Here is a 22,654-nt window from a genome sequence, read left to right on the forward strand (position 1 = left end):
GCAGTTATGAAATATTTGACTGTTGAGTGAATGAGCAGATGAATAATACATATTTTCTGACTTGAACAAAGCCCTCCGCCCCAGGGCAGGCTATTAGAGGTTGATGCTGGGACTTTCTATCAATAATTAACCAAAGGCCTGAGTCAGTGTGGGTGAGCAGAGTTGGGATCTTGTCTGTAGGTAGCAGGGACTTTTGTCACACCAGTTCCTGGGAGGAAAAAAGTGCACCGAGCTGTCTGAAAGCAGGAGTAAAAGATGTGAGTGACAGAACTGAACATGAGGAGCCAGCAGTTTTAAAAAAAAATGACTTCACTTTTACTACCTTCTCTATTCCACCTTGGGGGCAGTTTCTTTTGTTCAAGATGCAGCCACTTCACACTTCTCTCCCATTCATTTTGGGGATGACATTTCCCCCTTTTTCCCTTTCTTGCCCCTTTCTGGGTGGGTGACATCACCAGAGCGTCAGCATCAGGCCTGTCTGATACCCTTTCTTGCCTACCTGTCCAAACCAGAGGAGCCTGATCGACCAGCTGTAAATACTTCATGCACGCAGGGATTATAACTGGTCACATTACAGAAGGTAGAGGAGGAGGAGGGAGTCATTTGTTTCTTGCCCACTGCCTCTCAGCTGTCAGTGAGGGAACCACGTGTGGACTGGGGCATGAAGGCAGAGACTGAGCAGGGTGGAGAAGCCAGCACGCCCAGCCTATTCAAGTTGCCCTGTGGCCAATGGGGTTGGAGGCCAGAGAGAGTTCTGCCAAGTGTTGATCAGAAAGTCATCTTTGGGATGACTAAACTTAAAAAAAAAGAGAGAGAGAGAGAGAGAGAGAGAGAGAATATAGGATCTCTGTAATTGGCAAGATTTAACAATCAGAGGGACCTCAACATTCCCAAGTGGAGGCCAGGGTAGGCCAAGGCCTGGACGGCTCTGCCAACCTGAATTACAATCCACGGGCTCTTAAAATAAAAGGTGGGGTTTGTGTCTTCCTTGACCAATCCTCTCATCCACTGCCTCCGCCTGCTCCAGATGACCTGCCAAGCTCTCTGAGCAGCACTGGTCTGATGCGGGAGCAGGTCAGGGATGAGGGTGATTCCCCCAGGTCCCCACCAGAGTCCTCACTCTGCTCCCCTGTGACCACCCTGGACTTTACCTGAGCCTGAAGGAACAGGCAGGAAAATTGGCAGAGCCAGGAGAAAAAGGACATTTATTTCCATACATCAAGTAAACAGGGGAAGAGAGCACAGCCCAATGAGTACAAACCAATTGCAGGAGAGAAGGGGAGACAGCAGATGGGAGCGGCACCAGGCACTGCCCTTGGGCCCCCGTCTGGTGGTGTTGGTGGGATGATCTTTAGGGTGGGAGCTGGGACTGTCAGTCTGCATGTTGTCATGTCTGGGATAAGTGCGTGTGGGCAGGGCGACTGGAAGAAGAAAAATGACTCAGGCTCAGGACACAGGGTGAGGATTCATTCGCATCTAATACACATCAGTACCGACCAAAGCTTCCATCTTCAGTTTTTCTGATCACAAGCCCTCAACCCAAGGCCTTCCCTCTCAAGCTGAGCTTGTGATCCAGGCAACTTGGACAGAGGGGGAGGGAGGCAGTGCTTGGATAAGCCCTGAACTGGCATTAGGTGGAATGGGTTTACTCTTCAATGGGTCATTGCACTTAACACACTGATGAGACAAAGAAGGGTAGGGGCTGGAAGTTCTGGCTGGTACAGATGCACCCCCGTCTGTGTAGGCCTGCTCAGCTCGAACCCAGAAGCACCTGAGAGCCCCTCCCCACACGGACTCTTAAGAACCTGGGCCCAGCTCTGCTCACGGGTCTCTCCAGCTGCACAGAGAAAGGACTGCTCTCGGAAGAGTAAAGATGAAGCTGAGGTTCCCCTAGTCATTCCCGGTGCGGGGAGGCGGCCGGCTGCCACCACAGCCCCCTCCCCCTCTCAGGGATGCAGCTGTGATGGAGAGGTTGGGTATTTAAATTAAAAAGTAATAAGACAGCAGGCACTGAGAAGAGAAAGCCCTCCCCCAAGTCATGGGGAAGGAATTGCTGTTCCCACCCCAAACCCCTCCCCATGGACCCAGCAACCCGAGAATGTCCCAGTAGGCAATCTGTCCACCGTCCCTGAGCAGGGGTGGGGGGGTGGGGGGCGGGGTGGGGGGAGGCTGAGATGGAGGTCAACTTGCTGGCTCTATGCAGTGCCAAGCCACCTGCCATCCACGGTGGCCCAAGGCAGGAGCAGAAAGTTCTCTTTTCAGAACTGCTCTTCCCTCCACCTCTTCCACGTGGAAACGTCAGATACCCACTGCCTGGGAAGCCCCCTGACCGAAGAGGGTCGGGTGTTTCCCATGCAGATCAGCAGTCAGGTGGGGGAGACCCGTGCCCCGCCATTTCCCGGGAGAGGCGCCGTGGCAGCAGTAGGCCGTGGGTGGGAGGGGTGCACACCACTCCCCTGGGCTATGCGTTGGTCTCTGTCTGCTTGGCCTCTGTGTCGCTGTCACTCAGATAGTTGTGGGAGTATCGGGGCCTGGAGGTGCTGTCGAGAGGGTCGTGCTCATCATCTGACCGGTCAGGGGCAAGGGACTTCCAGTAGCTGGTGGGGCTGCAGGGAGAGAGGAATGAGGTCACAGAGGAAGGATGCCCTTTACATCCAGCACCAAAGCCTTTGGTCCTGAGGAGGCCCCCCAAACCCTGTCACAGCATTCCCCCAAAGTCACAAATTGAGAAGTAGAAGACTTCCCTGGCTTCCCTAGAAGATACTCAGAGTAGTAAGAGAAAGGAGCACATCGTTTTGACTCTGAAACCTTTTATAACGCCAAGGAAAGCAATGCTGAAGAGCAGTGGGTCTCGAACTTGAATGTGCGTAAGAATTGGCTGCAAGATCCCTGGGTTCTTCTCCTGAGAAGTTTTGATTTGCTAGCTCTTGGGTGGAACCCAGGAATTCTGCATTTTCAACTCCCTCCCCAGAAGATTCTGATACAGGCAGTCCATGGACTGCATTTACTTGGAGACTGCAGGTCTGGTGGTTACACGACTACAACCTGTCTTAGTAAAGTTCCTCCCAAGAAGATTCCTTCTAAGAAGGAGGGGCTTTCCCCATTGAATACTCCCAGATCATAACCCTTCTTCCTAATCAGGTTTTCCTAAGGCCGGTGAGAGTTTCTGCCCTTGACCATGATATCATCTACTCACAAGGAATAGAGACTCAGGATGTAGGAGCTGGTAAGACCTCTGTTTCAGGGTGGCATAGTCATCCCTTTCTTGGTACCATAATCCGACCCCAAGGCTTTCATCAGGCCATTGGGAGCCTCGCGCTCTCCCCTGACCAAGATATGAAGAAGCATTACTCCCTGGATGGAGCAGACTCATGGCGTTGAGCATGGATGGGATCTCATTTCCACCTCTAGTCACCTTCTCTTTTCTTTCTTTTCCAAAGCCTTAGAGCAGCCTTCCCCTGCCCCTCCCACCTCCACTGCCTCTGCCAGTACAAGTGCACTGTAATTTCAGCAATGCTGGAGAAAATGCAGCCCAGGGTGGCTCCACCCCTACCAGTGCCCTGCACTCAATGGGCCCCTCCCTGCCCAGTGCTCTCAGGGACACAGCCCTGCTTCCAGATCCTAGAGGGCTTCCGCTAGGATAAACAGGAATCCTGTGATCCCACTGTTTACAATTCTGGTTTAAGAATCTGAGGAAGGCCCTTGTTTACTAGCGCTTTCCAAGTTCTTCTATCTCCAAACCAAAAGAGGAGGACACTGCGTTCTGCAAGAAAGAACCACATGCTCAGCTTTTCCAACTGTGTTGAAGAAAGGATTTCATCACTGAATATTTCCTGTAATGTGAGACACTGTCTTAGGCACTCTGGATGTGCTATCTTATTCTTCACCACATGAAATGGCATGAGGAAGCTGGTTCAAAGAGACGAAGCACCTTGCCCAAGGTCACACAGCCAGTATGTAAATCTGAACCTGGGACCTTAGACCTCAAAGCCTTTTGATGACTCCACCTTGCTGCCAGACCGGTGACCTGAGGAGAAAACCAGATGAAACCTGCATTCTCCCCACTGGCCTGGGCGAGAGCCCAGGGGGTGTGTAAAGACAGGTCTTTCTTTCTCTCTCCCTGGGGAGATGGAAGAGCCTGATAGAAGAGCCTGTTCAATTATGCAAAACGGTTTAGGAATGGGGCAGTCTGGTTAATAGTTATCGTATTTCTCATGAACGAATTACCATTTTTAAAGGAATCAGAATAGCACAAAACACATTTAATACAAACTAGTCTGAACATAAATGAGTTTTACTTTGATGGGCCAAAGGCACTTAAGGACTCCGGGACGTCTCAGTGACAAAATTATAAAGCTCAACAAGGACTGTGCAACATAGAAAAAACTGGGGTTATTTGAGCTTTTGGGTTGTTTGAATTCTGAATTAGCGGGAGCCTGATTTTATTTTCATTTTTTAGACAGAACTTCTGGGCACCCAACGCTAAGGTCTGCTGTTGGGCAAAGGAAGGGATGGCTTTGTGGAAAGACAGTGGGGTTATTTTGTGGGCAGAGGGGGGTGAGGTGGATGCCAGGGCCGGGAGCCAGACGCAAATGGGGTGTTCCTGTCCCTCCTCACACCTCTCCTCGGAGTGCGGCACACCCCACCTCCATATTTCCGTGCCTGCCAGGCAGACACCTGGATAAACGACAGCTGGGTTTCAACACTGTTCCATCCGGATGCTGGGTGCAGTGGTAGAGGCAGCCGGGAGGGCTAAATGCCAGGCCTCTCTCCCCTGCTCTGTGCAGCCACAAGACACCCCTGCTCCCACCCTGGGTGCTCTTTAGCCAGTTTCCTTTGTGGCTTCTACAGCCACAGCTGTCGGAGAGTCAACAGCAGGCAGCTGGCTCCCTTCCCTGGGGCAAGAGTCAGGGCTGTAATTTGAACATTTTAACCACATTGTTTCAAAAGCTTTCCTCCTCACAAGCCAGTGTCTCCCGCTCAACGCTGTCACAAGCGATTTGGTGCATAAGCTAATTCCCACTGGGCGAGCAGCCCCCTCCCCTTGCCTTTGCTATGGATGCTTTCGTGTTCTGCATTCTTGCAGGTCCCCATCACCAGGTGGGAAGCTAAACTGCCCCCGCTCTTGGCAGTTTATTCACCCAAAGCCAGTTCATGCTGAGTCCAACTAGGTCCTCCCTCCCCTGGACCTTCTCTGCCAGCTCTGTACTGGTTGGCTAGCTTCTGGCTTGGTGCCCACTCTGGCCGCGGTGAATCCAATCCTTGTTGGAGGTGGCGGTGTGTAGGGTTTCAGGACTACTGTTTTCCTGGTGGACAGGAACTGTGCTGGTGGCTGAGGGAAGAAACAGGCTTTATGTGTTTTTGCTCTTGCTGGGTCAAGGGTGATGATGGGCTGAGTCACTGGGGTCTGAAATCCACCAGTTGCTGGTCGGCGTGGGATGGCCTGCCTAGGCCCACGTCTCCCTCTTCAGGTATTGGTACCGTGCTCAGAAGGGCCTGGCCCTCTCTGCTTTCCAAACCTCCTCCCATGGCCCATCAGCTGACTTCCCGTGCTAGGGGAGCAGGGCACTCAGCAGGGCTGCGGAAGGAAGGGCCGAGATGGTAGACACAATATTATGACCCCTGCCTTTTCTCACTGTGGTGCTGACAACAGCTCCCTAGTGCAATTGAGTGCTTCCTACTCTTCCCAGAGCATCCTGCAACCATCTGCCACATGGGGGGAATGACAGAGCAGGCGTAAGCCCAAGGGCTTGGTTTCGGAGCAGCTCAGGGCCCACAGAATCTGAGTTGGCCATGAGCCTGGTCTGGGTTCAAGTTCCACCTCCCCCATACCATCCCCCCAATCCCATCCCATCACCATCTCCAAATAGCTGCAGGTAACATTCACGTCCACGGGCTCCATTCCTTAAAACTGGTCCCTTTCGGTAGAACCCAGCCCAAGTCAGTGTGCTTGGGCAGCTGCTCCACTGCACAAGAGGCCCACTAGCATGCGACAGGTGTGTGTTAGTTCATGCATCTAGGAAACACTGCCCGTGCCCCAGGGGGCTGCGCTCTGGGGTCATACCTCCTGGGAAGCAGCAAGCTTGCCCTGGGAGGGTACCACGCCAAAAACAGCTTCACATAACCAGGGTGATCCAAATGTCACCGCCCACCAGGGAAACTGGCAACAATAGTATTCCAGTGAGTCAGTCTTCGCCTTTCTTCCGAGTGGGGGTGTGGGCATAAAGGGCCTAACAGCTAGATCTCCCTCCCACAGGGAGAAGGCTGGGGGAGGCAGGAGAGCCAGGAGGGGGCTGTCACTCAGCAGTTGCTAATTTCTATTCATTAAAACTTTACAAGATGAGCTAAGATGAGGTGACGCTCATGTGTGGGCTTCGGGTAGGAGGGGTGGGGAGAGAGTCAGGCATCTCCAGGTCTGCTGCAGGGTGCGGTGATGTGGGCGCTGCAGCCCTGTAAACCTTGCACTCTTAGGCTTGAGACGCATGCCAGAGAGGAGGGTGACACTGCAGGCGGGGGAGAGTTGAGCAAAAGGCCCCTTAATAGCTGACAGCCAGTGATGTACCAACCCATGCCCGGGGGTCAGCTAGAGCCCTTTCCTGGACCCAGCGTGTCAGGGTCATGGACAGAAGTTCCGTATGGGTGCTGCCAGATACATACAGGAAACATTTTGCCCATGTGCTCTGCCTTGGGTCGTATGGAGGAGTAGTTAAGGGCAAGCTGAATAGACTCCATTCAGATCCTGGCAACATCACGTACCAGCTATGTAACCTTGGCAAATAACTTAACCTCCCTGAACCTCAGCTTCTTGTTCTATAAAATGGGGCTAATCAGACATTTGTTATGGGGTTAGTGTGAGGATTAAGTGAATAAAATATGGCAAGGATCTGGCGGGGGGGTAGGGGGTGGTCCCTGGCCCAGGGTTAGGACTTGATAAGTGGGAGCTGTGACGGACATCACCAGCGAGTTCAGCTGATTGGGCTCAGGGCTCAGAATGACTAATCAGCTCAGCTGGCCCCCGCTCTCTGAGGTAGCCAGGAGGCTCTCCGAGGCCAGGCCTGCCCGTGAGGAATGCAGGAAGGGCCTGGGTGGTGGTGGGTGGGACGGGAGCACGTTAGTTCACACCAAGCGGCACACACCATGCTCTGCACTCCACGCCAAGTGCCACCTACTGCACTAGTCGCTCTCGGGGCGGTACAGGTACCGCATCATCAGGCTGTCCACCTCTTTCTTGCGCTTCTTCTCCTCCTTCCGAGACTGTCGGCGCGCCTGCCCAGCCTCCTTGTCCTCTGCAGCCGGGCCCTTCTTCACGCTCGAGCGGCTGTGGCTTGAGACGGTGGAGCCACTGGATGTCGACGAGGAGGACTCAGACTCCGTCTCTGTTCTCTTCCTTCTTGATCTGGACTTCTTCTTGCTTTTTCGAGAGCTCCCCTTCTTCCGCCGCCTGTGCTCCGAGGAATCTTCGGAGCTGGAGCTGGAGCTGCTCCTTCTCTTGCTCCGGCTCTTCCGGCTGCTGCGGGACCGAGAGACGTCCGCAGCAGAGGCTGAGCGGCGGATACTGGTGGCTCGCTCCGGGGGGTCCAGTTGGGCGCTCCGGGTACTTTGGATGCTCTTCCGGTCATCCTCCTCAGAGTCAGGCTCCAGGCTGCTCCGGTGGAACGGGACGGGTTTGTAGCTCAAGACCTCATTGATGGCAGCCTCCAGGTCTGGGTCTAGGTAGGAGTGACGGCTGATGGGGCGGATACTGGAGCCGAGAGACTCATCTGTGGCGGAGGCGGAGATGCGGGGCTGGGGTGGCACCGACAGACTGCGGGCCAGAGACGGGTAGCTATACTGTGAGTGGGCCTCACTCAAGGCCACACTGGCTCCATCGTCCCAATCATCCAGGCAGCTCCGGCCCAGGGACAGGCGGGAATCGGGGCTCTCCCGGCTGAGGGCTGAGGCCCGGCCCAAGGAAAGGCTGAGGGTCCTTGACAGGCTGTCGAGCCTCGAGGTGCTGCGGCGGGAACTGGGGGAGCCCGACAGCGAGAAGCTCATGGAGGAGCAGGCCCCATCCTCGCCGGAGCCACGCTGTGTGGCCGAGGAGGCCCGGCTGACGGGCGCAGAGACGGCCGAGGCCCGGTCAAAGTCTGAGCCCCACGGCTTCTCCAGCCCCCGGCTAGAGCAGCCCCCGACCCCGGAGAAGATGGAGCCACATTCCTCAGGCTCCTCGGACTTCCTGCCCAGGCCCAGCTCCTCCCTGGGGCCCCCGCGGGCCTTCCGGGGGGGCCTCTCAGGGGAGGCTGGCCGCTCGCTCAGGGTGGTGAAGAGCGAATCCTCATCCCCAGTGCCCCCGATGGAGTCCTTCAGGGTGAGCCGCTTCCGATAGCTCAGGGAGCTCAGCACGGAGGCCGGCCTCTCCTCCACCCCCTTGCCCTCCTTCCCCAGGGTGTTGAGGGCCGCTCTGCTGTGCGGGGGTGAGGCCGGGGAGGAGAGAACCGGGAGTGGATTAGCAGCAGCAGAGAGAGAATGAGAGAGAGAAACAAGCATTAAACGTAGAGAATAAAGACACCGGGGGAGGGAGAAAGGAGGAGAACTCGGCAGCGGCCCTGGCAAAGTGGCCGTGAGAGCGTCGGAGGAAATGAAGCAAAATAATTTGCGTCAGTGAAAATAGCTTCATGGAGAATGTCATGTAAATTAGACTATTGTTCTATTTCATCACTTTTTCCCCTCGAAAGCGTCTAGTTCAATTTATTTCATTGTCAACTACCTGGAGCCTGGTGCTGTGCCGTGGTGAATGACAGTGGGGCGGGGAATGTGGCATTATCTGCAATAACAAAATGTTGTTTGGTCGAGTAAATTAAACCAATTAGAGGGGGCCGCTGGGTGCTTGCGGTGAGGGGCTAGACTTGGGAAGGGGCCTCAGGGGAGCTGGAGAAGGAGAGGGATTACTTTTTCTACCCAGCTCACCCAGCGCTCTCTGGGAGGAGGTGGAACGGCGTGCCCTGGGGGATCAGGATGGCTCTGAGTTGGGAGGGGGGAGTCAGCAGGGAAGTGGCCACAGGAGGGGTGGGAGCAGAGGACCCCGGCTGGCCCGTAGGTGAGGGATGGGAATTGGAGACCTGGATTTCAGGGGTAGCTGCCTGTGTGATCAGAAGACTGTGACTGGGCTGGAAAATAGGGGAGCAAGTTCCCCCAGTGGATGGGTGTTAGCAGAAAGCATGGTGGAGGGCGAGTGAAGAGACTAGAAGAAGAAGAGAATGGGCAGAGAAAGACAGAAATGTGTCTGTGGCTGTGACAGGCAAGTCAGGGGAATTGGGGCCTTTTCTGCTGCTATCCCTACTAAGACCTCAGAGGTCCACAGCCGGCCCGGACTGGCCTTGTCCAGGGTGTGGGATCCAGAGTCCCCCTGTGTCCCATTTCAGTCTTGATTTCAAGGGCCCAAACCATCAGGTAGTTCGTTCAACATTTGTTGAATGAATAAGTGGGGATGAAGTTAAACCTACACCAAACCAAAGCCCTGAAGCCTGGTAGGAAAACATTACCTCGGAAAATTAAGGGTGCCGCAGACCTTGACTAAGAAGAAACCAGGCCTCCTGTGCTCATCCCACGTGCCATGGGCGGGCCTGGGCCCCTCACGCACATACCAGGCAAGAGAGAGACGCAGGTGACGTGAGGCCCACCATCTTTGGGATCAAGGCGCTGCTCATCCATTCCTGGGGCACGAGGTGGCCTTTCCTCCCACCTAAGGCCACATGCTCACCTAGAACTCTTCAAGCTGCCATCATCGGAAGCCGCCTTGGAAGGCCCCTTGTTTTTGGACAACCATGACTTGACCCCGTCGACCCGGTCCTCCAGCTCTGAGTCCACATCTGAGTCCCCCTCGCTGTGGGATGAGGAGCAGAAACGTAGGCAAGGCTGGGAAGAGGTGATCACCTGGTGGCCCAGGAGGCGGCACCAAAGTGGCAAAGCAGGTTTGTCTTGGGTGGGGGTGGGACGAAGGGCAGCATGCGCATCAGTGAGTCAGAGAGAACAAGAGAAGTTAGACGGATGAGCACACCATTCACAAGGACCCTGCCCCGCTCAGCAGGCCACATTGTGTGACAGCCATGAGAAGACCCTGAGGAGCACGGAGGCACCTCCACCCCACTTTCTGTGACAGGCTGCTGTTCAGCCTACCAATCCAGTGAGAACAGGGAGACTGTCCATTCATCAATTACAGCTAAATGGCTTTTGGTTAAAAAGAGGAGTCCTGGGCCCTTCAGCTCCTCCCTGAGGCCTATTCTGCTGTTCTTGTCTGCCTGCTCCCACAAATGTGGCTACAGCTGCTGCCACTTTCCATGCCTTCACTGCAAGAGCTGGGCTGCTGGTGATGGAACAGAGAAGAGAAGGGCTTCGTTATGACTTCAAGTGAGCTTGAACCTGGAGTCTCCTGAGCTGACGCAGTGCCAACTTGGGCACTATAGGCCGTATCGCAGACCCATCCTGCGACTCCCCTTGGCCCTTAAGAAACAGAAAGGACAAGGAGGGGACCGCAGCATTTCCCGAGGGGTTCGTAACAGCTTCAAGATTCAAGCTGCACCTGGAGATCCAGTGGGGCCCAGAAATCCCAGGCAAGGGCTCTGTTTCTCCCAGTCTCCTCTTCCACCTTCAGGAAGCCTCCAGCTCTTGCTCCCCCAGGGCTTTTTTCTGGCCAAGCTGGCCTGAGCCCTCTCGACTTGCAAGAAAGCCCAAAGGAGTCAAATTCTGATGCTGGAATCACGGTGACCTCCTCACACAGCAGCAGGGGCTTGGAGATAGCTTCTGAGTGAGACCGCTTCTAGAATTCTGCAAAATGTCTGCTCACCACATTCCCTGCCATGGATATGCTAGGATTTCTCCTTGATATAAATTTCCTTTCATCTGTGTCAACAGGAGCAGCCCCGTTCCTGAATTATGTTCTTGAATAAATAGCCACACAGGTGCGCACACGTGCGTGCGTGTGTGTATGCACACACACACACACACAGAGAAGAAGCCACCAGACTCTGTTCTGGGGATTGTGAGACAGCATGACTCATGGGGAGGGGAATAAAGAAGCATATTTTATGGGCTTCCGTCAAATACAGAATTATAACAAAGACCAGGCTGGCTGATGCCCCGGGTAAACAGGAGTTTAGCAGACAGCCCCGAAACCGCTAATGCAAGTCCTGTGCCCGTTCGAGCCTGGCAGATTTACTATGGTGCACGGGCCCTGTGGAACGCCAATACCACCTGACTTATACACCCGTGCAAAAAACCTCCTTCTCTAGCTTCTGAGCCTGTAATTTATCACCGCTGTTCATAACCATATTGATTACCATTAGAAAGGAGGTGCTGTATGCATCGCAAAATCTATGTCTACATGTTAAAAGCGTTTCTGTATAAATCTCCCTTAATACTGTGCTGTTTACTGCTTTCATTAGGGTTATGGCAACAACAACTGTATCTCTAAGTAAATCGAAACATTATTTTTCTGGCTGCCTTAGCACACTCGCTCAATAACGCGGAGCTGGGGCCCAGAGCTGCTGAGGAAAAGACCCCCTCTGCCGTCAGCAGGAACCTGGCTAGGACTGCAGGCCGTGTGCCTGCATGAGTGCACGCTGGTGTGTGTGTGCGCGTGTGCAGTAGTTTAGAATATGATCTGAAATGCGCATTTTATCAGTCCTTGAAGCTCCTCCAGCCCAAGGATGGCAGGGCTGGAACACACAGGGGACAGACAGTCATGGGCCCAGAATATGAATTTGCCTCCTGACATTCAGAACAGCGAATGGGTTGAGAAGCTGGCCTGCCCGCCCTTGCCTTCCCTTTAGTTTCAAGCCTATAGAGGATGTTTGGATTCTTTTCCTTAAATAATCAGGCCTGTAAACAAACTCCAGGGGCAGGCAGGCTCGGGGGGCAGTTGAAATTTTAAATGGTCGGAATTAAACCTCGTGTCAAATACAATTTATGTCCAGGCTCATGTGCTATTAGTTAACTGGGAGCTGAATCGCGGGGGAACAAACAAACGGAGACAGAACGGCAGGGGATATTAATTGCGTGTGACAACCGGGCTCCAGCGGCCCTCTATCACTGTTACACACTATTACATTTATCATTAGCTCTCACGGAGTCCTTTGCGCTGCCGCCAGCCCATCCTGGCCAGGGGAGGAGGCCTGCCAGGCAAGAGAGAGTGGGGGAGGAAACCCAAAGCGGCGCTAGAACAACAACCTCCAAAGACCAGCCCTGTCGGACCTGAAGGAGGATCGCCCCGATCTGCCTGAGGGCCCGCACATCTGCCCCAGCTGCCCAGCTCCCACCCAGAAAGAAGGAAACAGACAGGGGGTGGATTTACTGGGCTTCCCGCCACCTGACTGACGGCAGCACAAATGCCTGGGGCCTCCTTCTGCCCAAGGTGCCTGCGGAGAGTAGAGTAAACACATCTGGCTGTGTTCCCCTCCCCTGCCTGGATGCTTTCTCCCAACAAGTAACTGTTAGATGCCCCTCACCTTCTACCCTTGTCTGCCAAAAGAAGGTGGTGGACCTTTCAGAATGAAACATACCCACTTCTTTCAGGCAGCTCAGGCTCCAAAGGAGCCCAAGGACGGGGAGAAATCCAGCCCAAACAGACTTTTCCCTAGAGAAAGAGGCCGGGGAGCGGTTACACTTGGTTTCTGATGGGGCAGAGGCTGAAGCTCAGGAAGGCAGGCTGTGGGGACCACCCAATGAGGTTGAGCTCTCCTTTCTGACGGAGCCCCCATCCTGCCGACCAAGGATGTGGGGGCCAGTGAACCTTCCAGGTGGAGCGCCCTTGTTGCCTGCGCTCTACAGGGCGCGGCCTGCCCCCTTGCCTCCCTTGCGACAGAGTGAGCTGTGTTAGCATGAGGGACTAGCTCAGAGGAGGAGAGGAGGCTGTGTGTCCACATGCGACATGCAGCAGGGCGGGAGCCCAGGGTTAGGGAGAGGTTAGGCACCACGCGAGGAGAGGCAGAGAGCGCGTGCGCTCCAGTCCTCACGGTTTATTCTTTCTTTTCTGATACTTTGTCACCATGTCCTGCAAACTGGAAACAGAAAGAAAATGGTGGGCAAGGGGGCCGGAAGAACACAGAAAAGTCAACCAAGGTGGACCCCTCAGCCGAGGACCCCTCCTCCTTCCTCAGCAAGACACGGCTCTGGCTGGCTGAGACCAGGAGGTGGGACAGTGCTGTCCTCAGACGGAGGTCCAGGCCGCCCGGGGCACCATTCCCCTGCCCGAAAGGAGCAGGCTCCCCGAGCATCCCAGGAGCAGGATGGGGCCTCGGCCTTCAGGTGGGATGCGGGCAAGTCTGGGAGGGTCTGCTCAGGGCAGCCTTGGGAGCTTCTCCAGGGCCTGACCCCACCCCCACTGCCAGTCTGCCTGCCTCGTGACTTCCTCCTCAGCCTAAGACTACAAATCTCTCTCCTAAACCATTCCCTGGGTAGGTCTTATGTGAGAAAAACTCTGGCACGGTAACAAGGCACCAGGGCCCTTAAATCTCTGCTCTCCCCAGAGTTGGGCAGGCACCATCAGAAATGCAGCTAAACGGGGGAATAACTCATCTTGAATGGGCAGAGCTGGAGAGCCAGGTCCCTGGGAGGCCTGGGGAGAAGGACAGGGAGGAAGTGGGGAGGGTGTCTCACCCGGGCAGCAGCTGTCCAGCCCTCAGCTGCTGCAGGATGGGGTCCATGCTGGGGTCTGGCAATGAGGGGAGGGGGGGCTGGAGGCTCAGTGGTGGGGAGACCCAGATTGCAGCTGTTCTACCTGGTCTGGAGGCAGTCAAGAGGGCCTCCGAGCCGGCCACGGTTGCCATAGCGGCCCCTCACCTGTTGATGAGGTCCTCGTTCTCATCACTCTCCATCTCGTCCTCAATGGCGGCCTGCAGGTCCCCGATGCGCTTGAACGCCAGTTTCAGATCAGCCTGCAGGCTCTGGTTAGCAGCTTCCAGACTCTCCAGATCCATCTCCTAGGAGGGAGAGGGGGCGGTCCAGTCCACAGGAGGGCTAGTCTCTCACCCAGCTGCCCCAGAAAAGGCCGGCTTCCAGTCTCTCTGGGCCAGGCAGCAGCTACATGGGTGCCGCTGAGAACCTGCAGAGCTTTCTCTGCTCTGCTGTTGCTGGGCTGTTGAGGCCTGGCCTTGCCTGATGGAGACTCCGGTACCACCCTTGGCCCCTGGCCTGCCCTTAGGCTTTGTGGACTGTGTTCTTGACATGTTCTCTTCCCTCTAATTCTGGTTTAGAATTAAACCATGGTTTCTTTGCAGCCCACCTCCACAAGCCCACGGGGGAGGTGTGTGCTTAGCAGCTTCTCAGAGGGCTGCCAGCCTCAGGCCTCGTGGGTAGGGGGCATTACCAGTTCATGCTTCTTGCGGCTCGCCTCGGCCTCCTTCCTGGCAAGCTCGCCCATCTCCTCCTTGGTGTCCCGGAGCTGCCGCTGCAGCCGCTTGTTCTGCTCCTTCTCCCGGTTCTCAGCCGCCGTGCGCTGATCCCGTTCCTCAGTCAGCTTCTCCATGTTCTCCTTGAGCCGGCCGGCCAGGCTCTGGACAGGGAGGTGGGAAGAGAGACCATCAGCCAGGCAGGGAGCGGGGTGTGGCAGAGCTCCAGAGTCAGGAGGCCTGGGTCCAGCTCCGGCTGCCCCGCTCACTGGCTAGGTGGGCAAGCAACGAAAGCCCTCGGAGGCGGCTTCCTTTGTCCTTCTGTAAAAAAGGGAGAATAACACCTATTCCCCAGGGGTCTTTTAAGGCCCGAATAAAGTAATGTATGTGAAGGGACTCTGGAAGATGAAAGGTGCTATCATCATCATTATCACCACCTAGGTCGGAGGAGAGCTCTGGCTAGAGTCTGGGCCTGTCCACACTGATGCCACGTGTGGGGCCTCCACAGGCAGCAGGGTTTCCCTCAGAGACCCTAAACCCAGAAGCTCCAAAAGCTAGGGCCTGTGCTCAGCAGTAAATGGCTTTACTGAGAATTCTGGATTAGGAGGAGACTAAACAGTCATCACATGCCAAACACAAAGCCATTCCTCTAAGCCTGATGAATCTCTCTTTCCCCAGAAACGTGAACACATTTTTCCCTTCTGCGCCATAGGACGCTGAGCAAAAAATGCCCTGGAGATTGGGGCAGAGTGTGAGGGAAGAACGCTGCTTCTGGTCCTAATCCTGGTTCTACCACTGACTGGCCGTGGGGTCGCCACTCTCAGCCCCCAGCCTCTATGTCTCTAAAATAAGGCTACATCTCTAAGGGTTGTATGTGTTTAACATTCTGTGCATCTAAACCACAGTACTGCCTTTCTGAGCAGAAGGGAAAATGAGAGAGTTGAGGAAAGGGACTGGGGCCCATGAGAAAAGGAGGCAAGTGCAGCAGGTCTGTCCTATTTTACATCCACCAGACCAATGGCCTCCTCTGTCCCTTGATAGCTTTGGGGCCTTAGGCAACCTACTTAACCCTTCCTGTGTGTAAAATGTGGATCAAAATATTGCCAAGGCAGAACACAGACTATTACTAAGTCTCCTTCACTCTCTCTAGCTCTCCAGAGGACTGTGACCCTGTCCTGGGAGGTCCAGCCATATTTTCTTTGAAGGTCAAGGGTACTAATGCCCTCCGATGCCCACTGCCAGCTCCATAGTCACCTATTTCCATCCCCACCCTCTTTCCTGCTCCACCGACTCAGGGGTTAATGCGGAGGTGGCAGGGGTGCTCCTCTGCGCCCACGCCATGAACATACTTCTCACGAAGGCCTGTCAGTGCTCAGACAGATGTCTACATGCTTGGGATGGAGGAGGAGGACTTAAAATACGGTGAGAGGGGTGTAAACCCGGAGAGATCATTCTGCTGGCCTCCTTCTTCCTACCTGCTCTGCTGGAGAGGGAGGGGCTGGAGCACGCTGGCTTCAGGAGAGTGGAACCGAAAGGATTAAATGTGGAGGTTGGAGATTACAGTTGGGAGGAAGGAGGGGTGGAAAGAGGAGATGGAGGTGAACAGAAAAAGGAGAAGGGTCGAAGGGAAGAGGGTGAAAAGTAGAGGGAGAGGACAAATGGGATGGGGAGAAAGGAAGAAATAGGTCAGGGTAAGAAAGGGAATGAGATTGGGGAGAAAATAAACAGAGGGAGAAGAAAAAATGGGGCAAAAATGGAGGAAAATGAAGAGGGAAGGAGAAAAAGCAGAGAATGCAAGCATGGGAAGAACTGAGGAAAAAAGGGAATAAAAAACGGGAGGGAGAGAAAGAGCGAGCGGTGAGATGAGAGGACGGACTCCAGCCCTTGCAGAAGTGGCGCCATCCGCTGCATATTTATGACCCTGCCGGAGAGCGAGTGAGGGGACCGGCGGGGGGAGTGCACGGTGGAGGAAAATATGAAGACGAAAAGCTAAGCTGCTCTGGTCCCTTGGCAGAAAGCAAGCACAGAGTCAGAATGTAAAGCAGGCAGGCTCCGCGGTGCGCAGAGAGCAGGCCTGGCGAGCGGGGGAGAAGGCACCCGCCCCGTCAGCTGGCCTGGCAGCTTGGCAGAGGCCTCCGTGGAGCAGGAGCGGCTGCGGGCCTGCCGGGCCCTGCTGAGCATGCGTGGCTCCAGCCGCTGGGGCCGCTCAGCCCTGCCTGCTGAGGACTGGACGGGGAAGTGTGCACCCACCTCCAGCCGCTTCACTTGGGTCCTTTCGAACTCCAGGCGTGTCTCCAGCTCCCGGATCTTAGCTTCCTGCCTGCTCACCAGGGACCTGTCCACCATGGACTGCTCCAGGAACTCCACTTGGCTCTGGAGGGCTTGTAGCTGGGGGGGTTGGGGGGGGCAGGAAGGGAAGAAAGAACTGAGCCTGGAAAGGGAAGGGGCAGGTTCTCTCTCCCCCCCCACACCCCACACCCCCCACCCCCCGCCCCAGCAAGATCACCATGGTGACTAGAAGGCTGAGGGAGGGAGGGATGCACAGGGAGGTGGAAGGATGTGGCCCTGAGCCAGGGGCATTCCCCACCTGGCACTGCGCGGGCACAGATTTTGCCCTTTGGAGAGAAAAGAGAAAGCTATGGACCAGAGAGGGCATAGAAATGCGAAATGAGGCAGCTGAAGCCAAAGCGTCTGCTATGGTGACATGGCTTCAAGCCTAGGCCTCTGCACTTCCTGACGCTGACTGATGGCAGAGAGAAGCACGTGCTTGCCTGTGAGCTTGGGAGTTGGTCCCCACACACAGTGACCCTGGCACCCTCTCTCTACCAAGGGAGACCCTGGTCCCCACCTTCTCCTGTAGCTCTTGCTTCTCTTTGTTGGCTTCTTCTAGCTGAGCCTGAAGATCATTCATCTGAGCCAGATCCCGGGAGGCCTGGGAAAGGAGAGGGTGCTGAAGCAGGATCCCCCATGGGCACCAAATCCATCCCACCCCACCCCACACTGAGGCCAGAGCACACAGGCACCATGACCCCCCAAAGAATCGGCTGTGCCAGGGACCTAGAGGAGGACCAGAGGACAGTGCTTCTGCAGGGTGTGGTGGGGCACTCCTGGGCAGGGTACCTGAGCCACGGCTGCCTTGTGCTTCTTCATCAGCTCATTCATGTCCTCCTGGTCCTCCTCCAGCCGGCTCTGGATCTCATTCTTCTCACGCTGAAGGCGGCTCAGCTGCTCCTCCAGCTGGACAGAGGCAAAGACAGATCAGAGAGCATCAGGCCTGGCCTGCCTGATGGCTCTCGGTGGAAAGACTGAACCTCCCTATGCCACCTCCAATGGGACGGGGTGATGATAGGGCCAGGCCCACCCGCTGGAGGAGGTTCCAGGACCAGTGATGCTCAGGGAACTGCCTGTCCTGCTGTGGGCCAGGGAGCTGAGGGAAAAGGGCTGTCTTTGCAGCTGAGGCAGACCCTGGGCTAAATGACAGCTGCTTTCTGACAGCTCTTTGGAGGCTAATGAGAAGGTAGAAAAGGTCTGTCCAGAACCAACGACCCATCATCCTAGCACTAGCGTTCAGGCCCTAACCTGTGCGCACTCTGCCCCCTTCAGGCCCCAAGGAAGGACCCCTCAAATCTGTGAAACTCTCCTGGCATGTTTCTCCTGGGACTGCCTGCTCCCTGGCCATCCAGCGCCCACAGCCAAGTCCGCTCCTTGGAGGGGAGGAGAAGAGACAGCCAACAGCAGCTTCAGGAAATGAATGAATCTATTAGCCTGTAATTCCAAACCAAAATGACTGCATTGGCTCCTTCTCTGCCCCATCCATCTTGTTACCGGGACATGGGGAGCTGCGGAAGACTCCGCCAAGAAATTTATTAACTCGGATTTAAATAAAATGGTAATTTTATAACAGCCTTTTTTAACACAATTAAGGAATTTGAATTACTCACCTGAAAACTGCTGAGGAGCATAAATGTCACGGGGATAAATCAAGCCCAGGAGATTGGCATCTCTCAGCAGTCAGGTGACTAGCTGGGGGGCCAAGGGAGCCCAGAGCCAAGCCCAGCCTCCTCCCCTGCCCCATTCCCTGCCTGAGGAGGTACCGATGGCCGATGGCCGTATCCCAGTAATGATTTTTCGGCCGATGGATGGGCCATGGGAGAGGTGGGGAATTAAAAGGGAGGCATTAAATAAGCGCTCTAATTAGCTGCCGCTTGGGCTTGTCAGTGGGCTGGCCAGGGGCAGGGGAGGGAAACGGAGCCATCCCATCTTCTTATCGGTGCTTCTGCTAATCTCTAGGTACCTGTTTACATCCCTCAGCCACATTAGCTGCCTATATTTATGGTGTTGGGGCCGGTGGCCAAGCTCCCACAGGCAGGTGGTTAAACAGGGAGATGGGCCCTTGCTGGCTCCCTCCTCCACCTCACCCCCTCCCAGGCCTCTGCTCTGAGTGAGGAGAGGCAGAGGAGGGGAGGCCTGCTCTCGCCTCAGAAAGCCCTGGCGTGAAGGGACCGGGCTGGGGAATGAGCCCTGTTTGGGGTAAAAGCAGCCACTGTCACAGCTCCATTCTCCCTCAGACCCCCAAGTCTGGCCCGGCACACCCCGCATCCTCACCGCCGTCTTGGCTTTGGCGATGTCGTCAATCTGCAGGTGCAGGTCTTCGATCTCCACCTCCATTGCTTTGCGCGCTTTCACGGCTGCTGCACAGGTGAACTCTGACTCCTCCAGCTGGACAGAGAGCCACCCCCGCCCCAGGGAGAGATGTCAGCCATTCCCTGGGGGCAGGAGGGCAGTGCAGGAGGCTCACAGGGGCGAGGGAACCCAGGAGCTCTCCTTCTCCTCTGTTTACTTCAGACCCCAGGGCTGTGATGTGTTGTGTGTGTACCGGCATCTCCTCCCGTGACAGGGGTGGTGGATGCTAAGCCAGTCCATACCATCCTGGGCTTGACAGTCATGCATATAGCATGCGCAGACCCTGGGGAGTCTGGCTTCTCCCCACTTCCCTGTCACCTCCCTTCCTGAGGATTCAAGAACCACTGACAGGGGCAGGAGGGAGAGAGAGAAAGATGATGGCTTCCTGTCTGCAGATACCTGGTTCTTCAGCTGGGCGATCTCCCTCTTGCTGGGTGCGTTGTTCTTCAGGTGGTCCAGCATGATCTGAGCATCGGCCAGCAGGGCCTTGGTGCGCTTCAGGTCTTTCCGGAGCCGCTTCTCTGACTCAAAGTCTCGCTGGTTCACCTGGGTGGACACCAGAAGCTGGAGCTCTGGGCTCTGCCCTGGGGCCTCCTCCTGTCTTCCCCAAGCCCACTCCTCACCCTACCCTCACTCTCAGAGATGTCTAATGAGCAATGACAGAGGAAGTGCCAGGATTATGCCAGCTGGTGAGAAACCCCAGTGTGCAGTGGATGTGATCACCCATCCCACAGGTGATGACAGCGGGCCCTACGGAACCAGCACCCCTCCTGTTCCCAGCTCTTCCTGCGGCAGCCAGCAGTCTCCACTCACCTGGTCACTGAGCGTGGCCACCTTGTTCTCCAGCTCCCGCTTTTCCCGCAGCACCTTCTGCTTGTCCTCATACTCCTCCTCGAGCTGTATTTCCATTTGCTTTAACTGGGAACAGGGGCCCATTCGTCCCTTCAGTGTCTGGTGCCAGCCAGCCCCTTCCCTGCTGGATCCTCCCACCCCGGGAAAAGAGTGGGGCAGCGCTGAGCATGGATGACCCCAGAGGGGCAGACCCTGAATTCAAAGTTCCTAGGGTTTCAAAGCGGCCTGGGAGGGAGAGGAGGGACGGCAGGCCATGCACAGGGGCCCAGGCCCGTGTGGGAGCCCTTGCTCCAGAGCCCTTGTGCCTGTTGCTTGGCACAGAAAGCAGGGGGCATTAACTCCTCAAGGGCCTGAGCTTCTCCACAGACCCTGAGAACACACATCCCAGCCAATGCCAGGATCCTGAGCGGAGATTCCTGGTCCTGAATAGCAATGGAAAATAGTGTGGCCAAGGTAAAGAAACAGAAAAGCCCTTACTGCAAAGCAGTGATGGGGGAACCGGCATTTATATTGGACAGGTAAGTGCCCATTGCTTTACCTTTTTCTGACATGACTGCCGGGCCTCCTCCACCTCCTCATCCCGACTCTCCATCTCCTTGGAATGGGTCTGCCTCATCCGCTCCATCTCCATCTCGAGCCGCAGCTTGGCCTGGAGGTGGGTGGGAGTAGGGACTGGATTTCTTTCCCAGCAGCACCCTGACCCCTCCCCACTGCACCCTGATGGGCTGCTCTCCCCAGGCTTGGGAGCAGGGAACGTCTCCCTTTGCTCCCACCTTGTTTCTATGGCAAGTGGCTTCTCCAGAGAAGCTGAACTCCTTTACTAGCTGTCTGGCACAGGCCCAGAGAAGGCTGCTGAGGGTGGGGGCAGTCCTGTAGCTTTTCCACTTGGCCTCCAGGCTCTATCTAGCTCCCTGAACTGACATGGTAGCTCAGTGGCAGGCTGGATGGGCTCACGGCCTTCCTGCTGCCACGCACTCTGAGCCCCTCACCAGTGGAGTTCAATTAAGATCTGTTCTTGTGGAAAGTACCATGAAAGCTTAATTATCTTAACACTGTGGTTGGCACAGATCAGGTGCTCCCTCAATATTTTGTGAATAAGAGAAGGAATGATCGATTGAATTTGGGATCTTGTCCTCCTCTGGCCCACACCCAGAGGAAGTGTAGCTGTGGGGACGGCAGTGCCTTCCTCAGCCAAGCCCTCAGCACCTGCTCCAGCATCTGGATGGTCCCCGCCTGCTCATCCAGCTCCTCCTCCTGATCCTTGACCTTGGCCTCCAGGTCTCGGAGCTGTTTCTTGACCTTGGCCAAAGAGGCCTCATCCTTGGACTCTTGGGAAGAAATGTCCTGGAGCTCAGCCTCCAATGACACAACCTTCTGGGTGAATCCCGCAATGTCCATGTCTTTTTCCTGGAGCAAAAGAGAAGATGAGGCTGGCCCTGGGCTGGCCCGAGCCTGTGATGGGGTTGGGGTATGGATGATGGGAAGCCCCACACACCTCCATTTGCTGCTTCAGGCTGAAAGCCTCGGCGAGGAGCATGTCCTTCTCCCGCTGCAGCTTCTCCCGCTGCAGCTTCTCCCGCTGGGCCTCCTCATGTGCCTGCGAGAGCTCACTGTCAAACCTGCGAGGGAGCGTGGCCATGGCGTCTCCATCAGATAAGGGAAGAGTCCAGGTCTCCAGCACCCAGAGGCCGCCAGGAAGTGGTGCCACAGATATGGACAGGACCCAAGTCAGGGGGAATCATGCAGCCTGAACTTGGGGCCAGTGGTCAGGTGACATTCAGGGGTTACAGGTCAGGCCACCTAGGCCCTGCTGAGCAACCTGGTCTGGGATGGGGTGGGTAGGGAGTTCATCAAACAGGTCCAAAGAGCCTTTTCACCAGATGGGCCTCAGAGGGAACCACAGACTGCTTCCAGGGAAGAGGTGGACAGACTCTCCTCTGGCATTAAGTCTCGACCTTTTCCCTTTCAACAGATCAAAGAATGGAAAGAGGGACCAGGGCGAGGGCAGAGCGGGCATCAGAATGGGTAGAAATGGACGTCCTGCCTTGTCTAACTCACTTCCTACAGTTCAGTTTGGCAACTTTAGATGGAGCAGCTGGCTGCTGCCCCACCTCTGAGCACCAGGCCCTGGCCAGGCCCACCTGCCCCAGCAGCACCCCTGTCACCCTCAGGACACCCCACACCAGGCTGGAGGCCCCAGTCCCACTGTGCCCAGCTGGCAGCGTGCTTCAACGGGCACACGGTCCACGGTCGGGGGCCTCTTTCTTCACTTCTCCACTTCCCAGCCTTCCATTTCCTGCCCAGTGACGCTACAGAAGGAGCAAATTGCTGAAACTCCTCTTACCACCTTCGCTGAAGAGCTAATCGGCTTCCTGTTGAAAATTGAACAGCTCATCCCCATCCCAGCTCCACATCAAAAAAAAGTAAGAAAACTCCGGGCAGCTGAAACCTAATAAGGTGCCCAGCGGGGAGTGCAGCGAGACGGTAACTAGGCCGAGCTGGCACTGTCATGGGGGTGCTCTGAGCGGGGGCGGGGTGTCCCGCTAAGGGTGTGTGCCACAAGGTAAAAGGGAAGGTGGGGGTAAAGATGAGAACTAGGGAAGCAGAGAGTCACAGAGCTGGCAGGGAGAAATATAAGGCCTTCCTACCTCCCCTCACTCTCTGCAAAGCAACAGACCGGCAGGCCCGAGTGAGCCCAAGAGGCCAAGGGTAACCCTGGGTCACTGAAAGGACTCAGCCCTGCCGTCCTCACCCCC

The 22,654-nt window shown here is 55.7% G+C and overlaps 1 protein-coding gene across 17 annotated transcripts in view; it reads right to left on the bottom strand.

Moving 5' to 3' along the window:
• Nucleotides 1-1,896: 1,896 nt before the first annotated feature.
• Nucleotides 1,897-22,654, bottom strand: part of MYO18A (myosin XVIIIA) — a 95,474-nt gene continuing 74,716 nt past the window's right edge. For 8 of the 17 annotated variants that reach the window (XM_059908143.1, XM_059908142.1, XM_059908140.1 and 5 more), the window contains 15 exons: nt 21,394-21,517; nt 21,105-21,305; nt 20,437-20,547; nt 19,860-19,964; nt 19,446-19,592; nt 18,969-19,082; nt 17,484-17,600; nt 17,212-17,295; nt 16,614-16,751; nt 14,342-14,527; nt 13,816-13,955; nt 12,990-13,034; nt 9,740-9,862; nt 7,170-8,443; nt 2,515-2,606 (listed from right to left, as the gene is read on the bottom strand). In XM_059908143.1, the coding sequence (XP_059764126.1) occupies nt 7,174-8,443; nt 9,740-9,862; nt 12,990-13,034; nt 13,816-13,955; nt 14,342-14,527; nt 16,614-16,751; nt 17,212-17,295; nt 17,484-17,600; nt 18,969-19,082; nt 19,446-19,592; nt 19,860-19,964; nt 20,437-20,547; nt 21,105-21,305; nt 21,394-21,517 (2,905 nt within the window). In that variant the 3' untranslated portion in view covers nt 2,515-2,606; nt 7,170-7,173. Of the gene's footprint in view, nt 2,607-4,276; nt 5,333-7,169; nt 8,444-9,739; nt 9,863-12,989; nt 13,035-13,815; nt 13,956-14,341; nt 14,528-16,613; nt 16,752-17,211; nt 17,296-17,483; nt 17,601-18,968; nt 19,083-19,445; nt 19,593-19,859; nt 19,965-20,436; nt 20,548-21,104; nt 21,306-21,393; nt 21,518-22,654 lie in introns of those variants that run through there. The other 9 variants (XM_059908155.1, XM_059908151.1, XM_059908156.1 and 6 more) reach the window with 6 other exon arrangements.

Source organism: Balaenoptera ricei, chromosome 20, assembly GCF_028023285.1.
Source record: "Balaenoptera ricei isolate mBalRic1 chromosome 20, mBalRic1.hap2, whole genome shotgun sequence".
Taxonomy (NCBI): domain Eukaryota; kingdom Metazoa; phylum Chordata; class Mammalia; order Artiodactyla; family Balaenopteridae; genus Balaenoptera; species Balaenoptera ricei.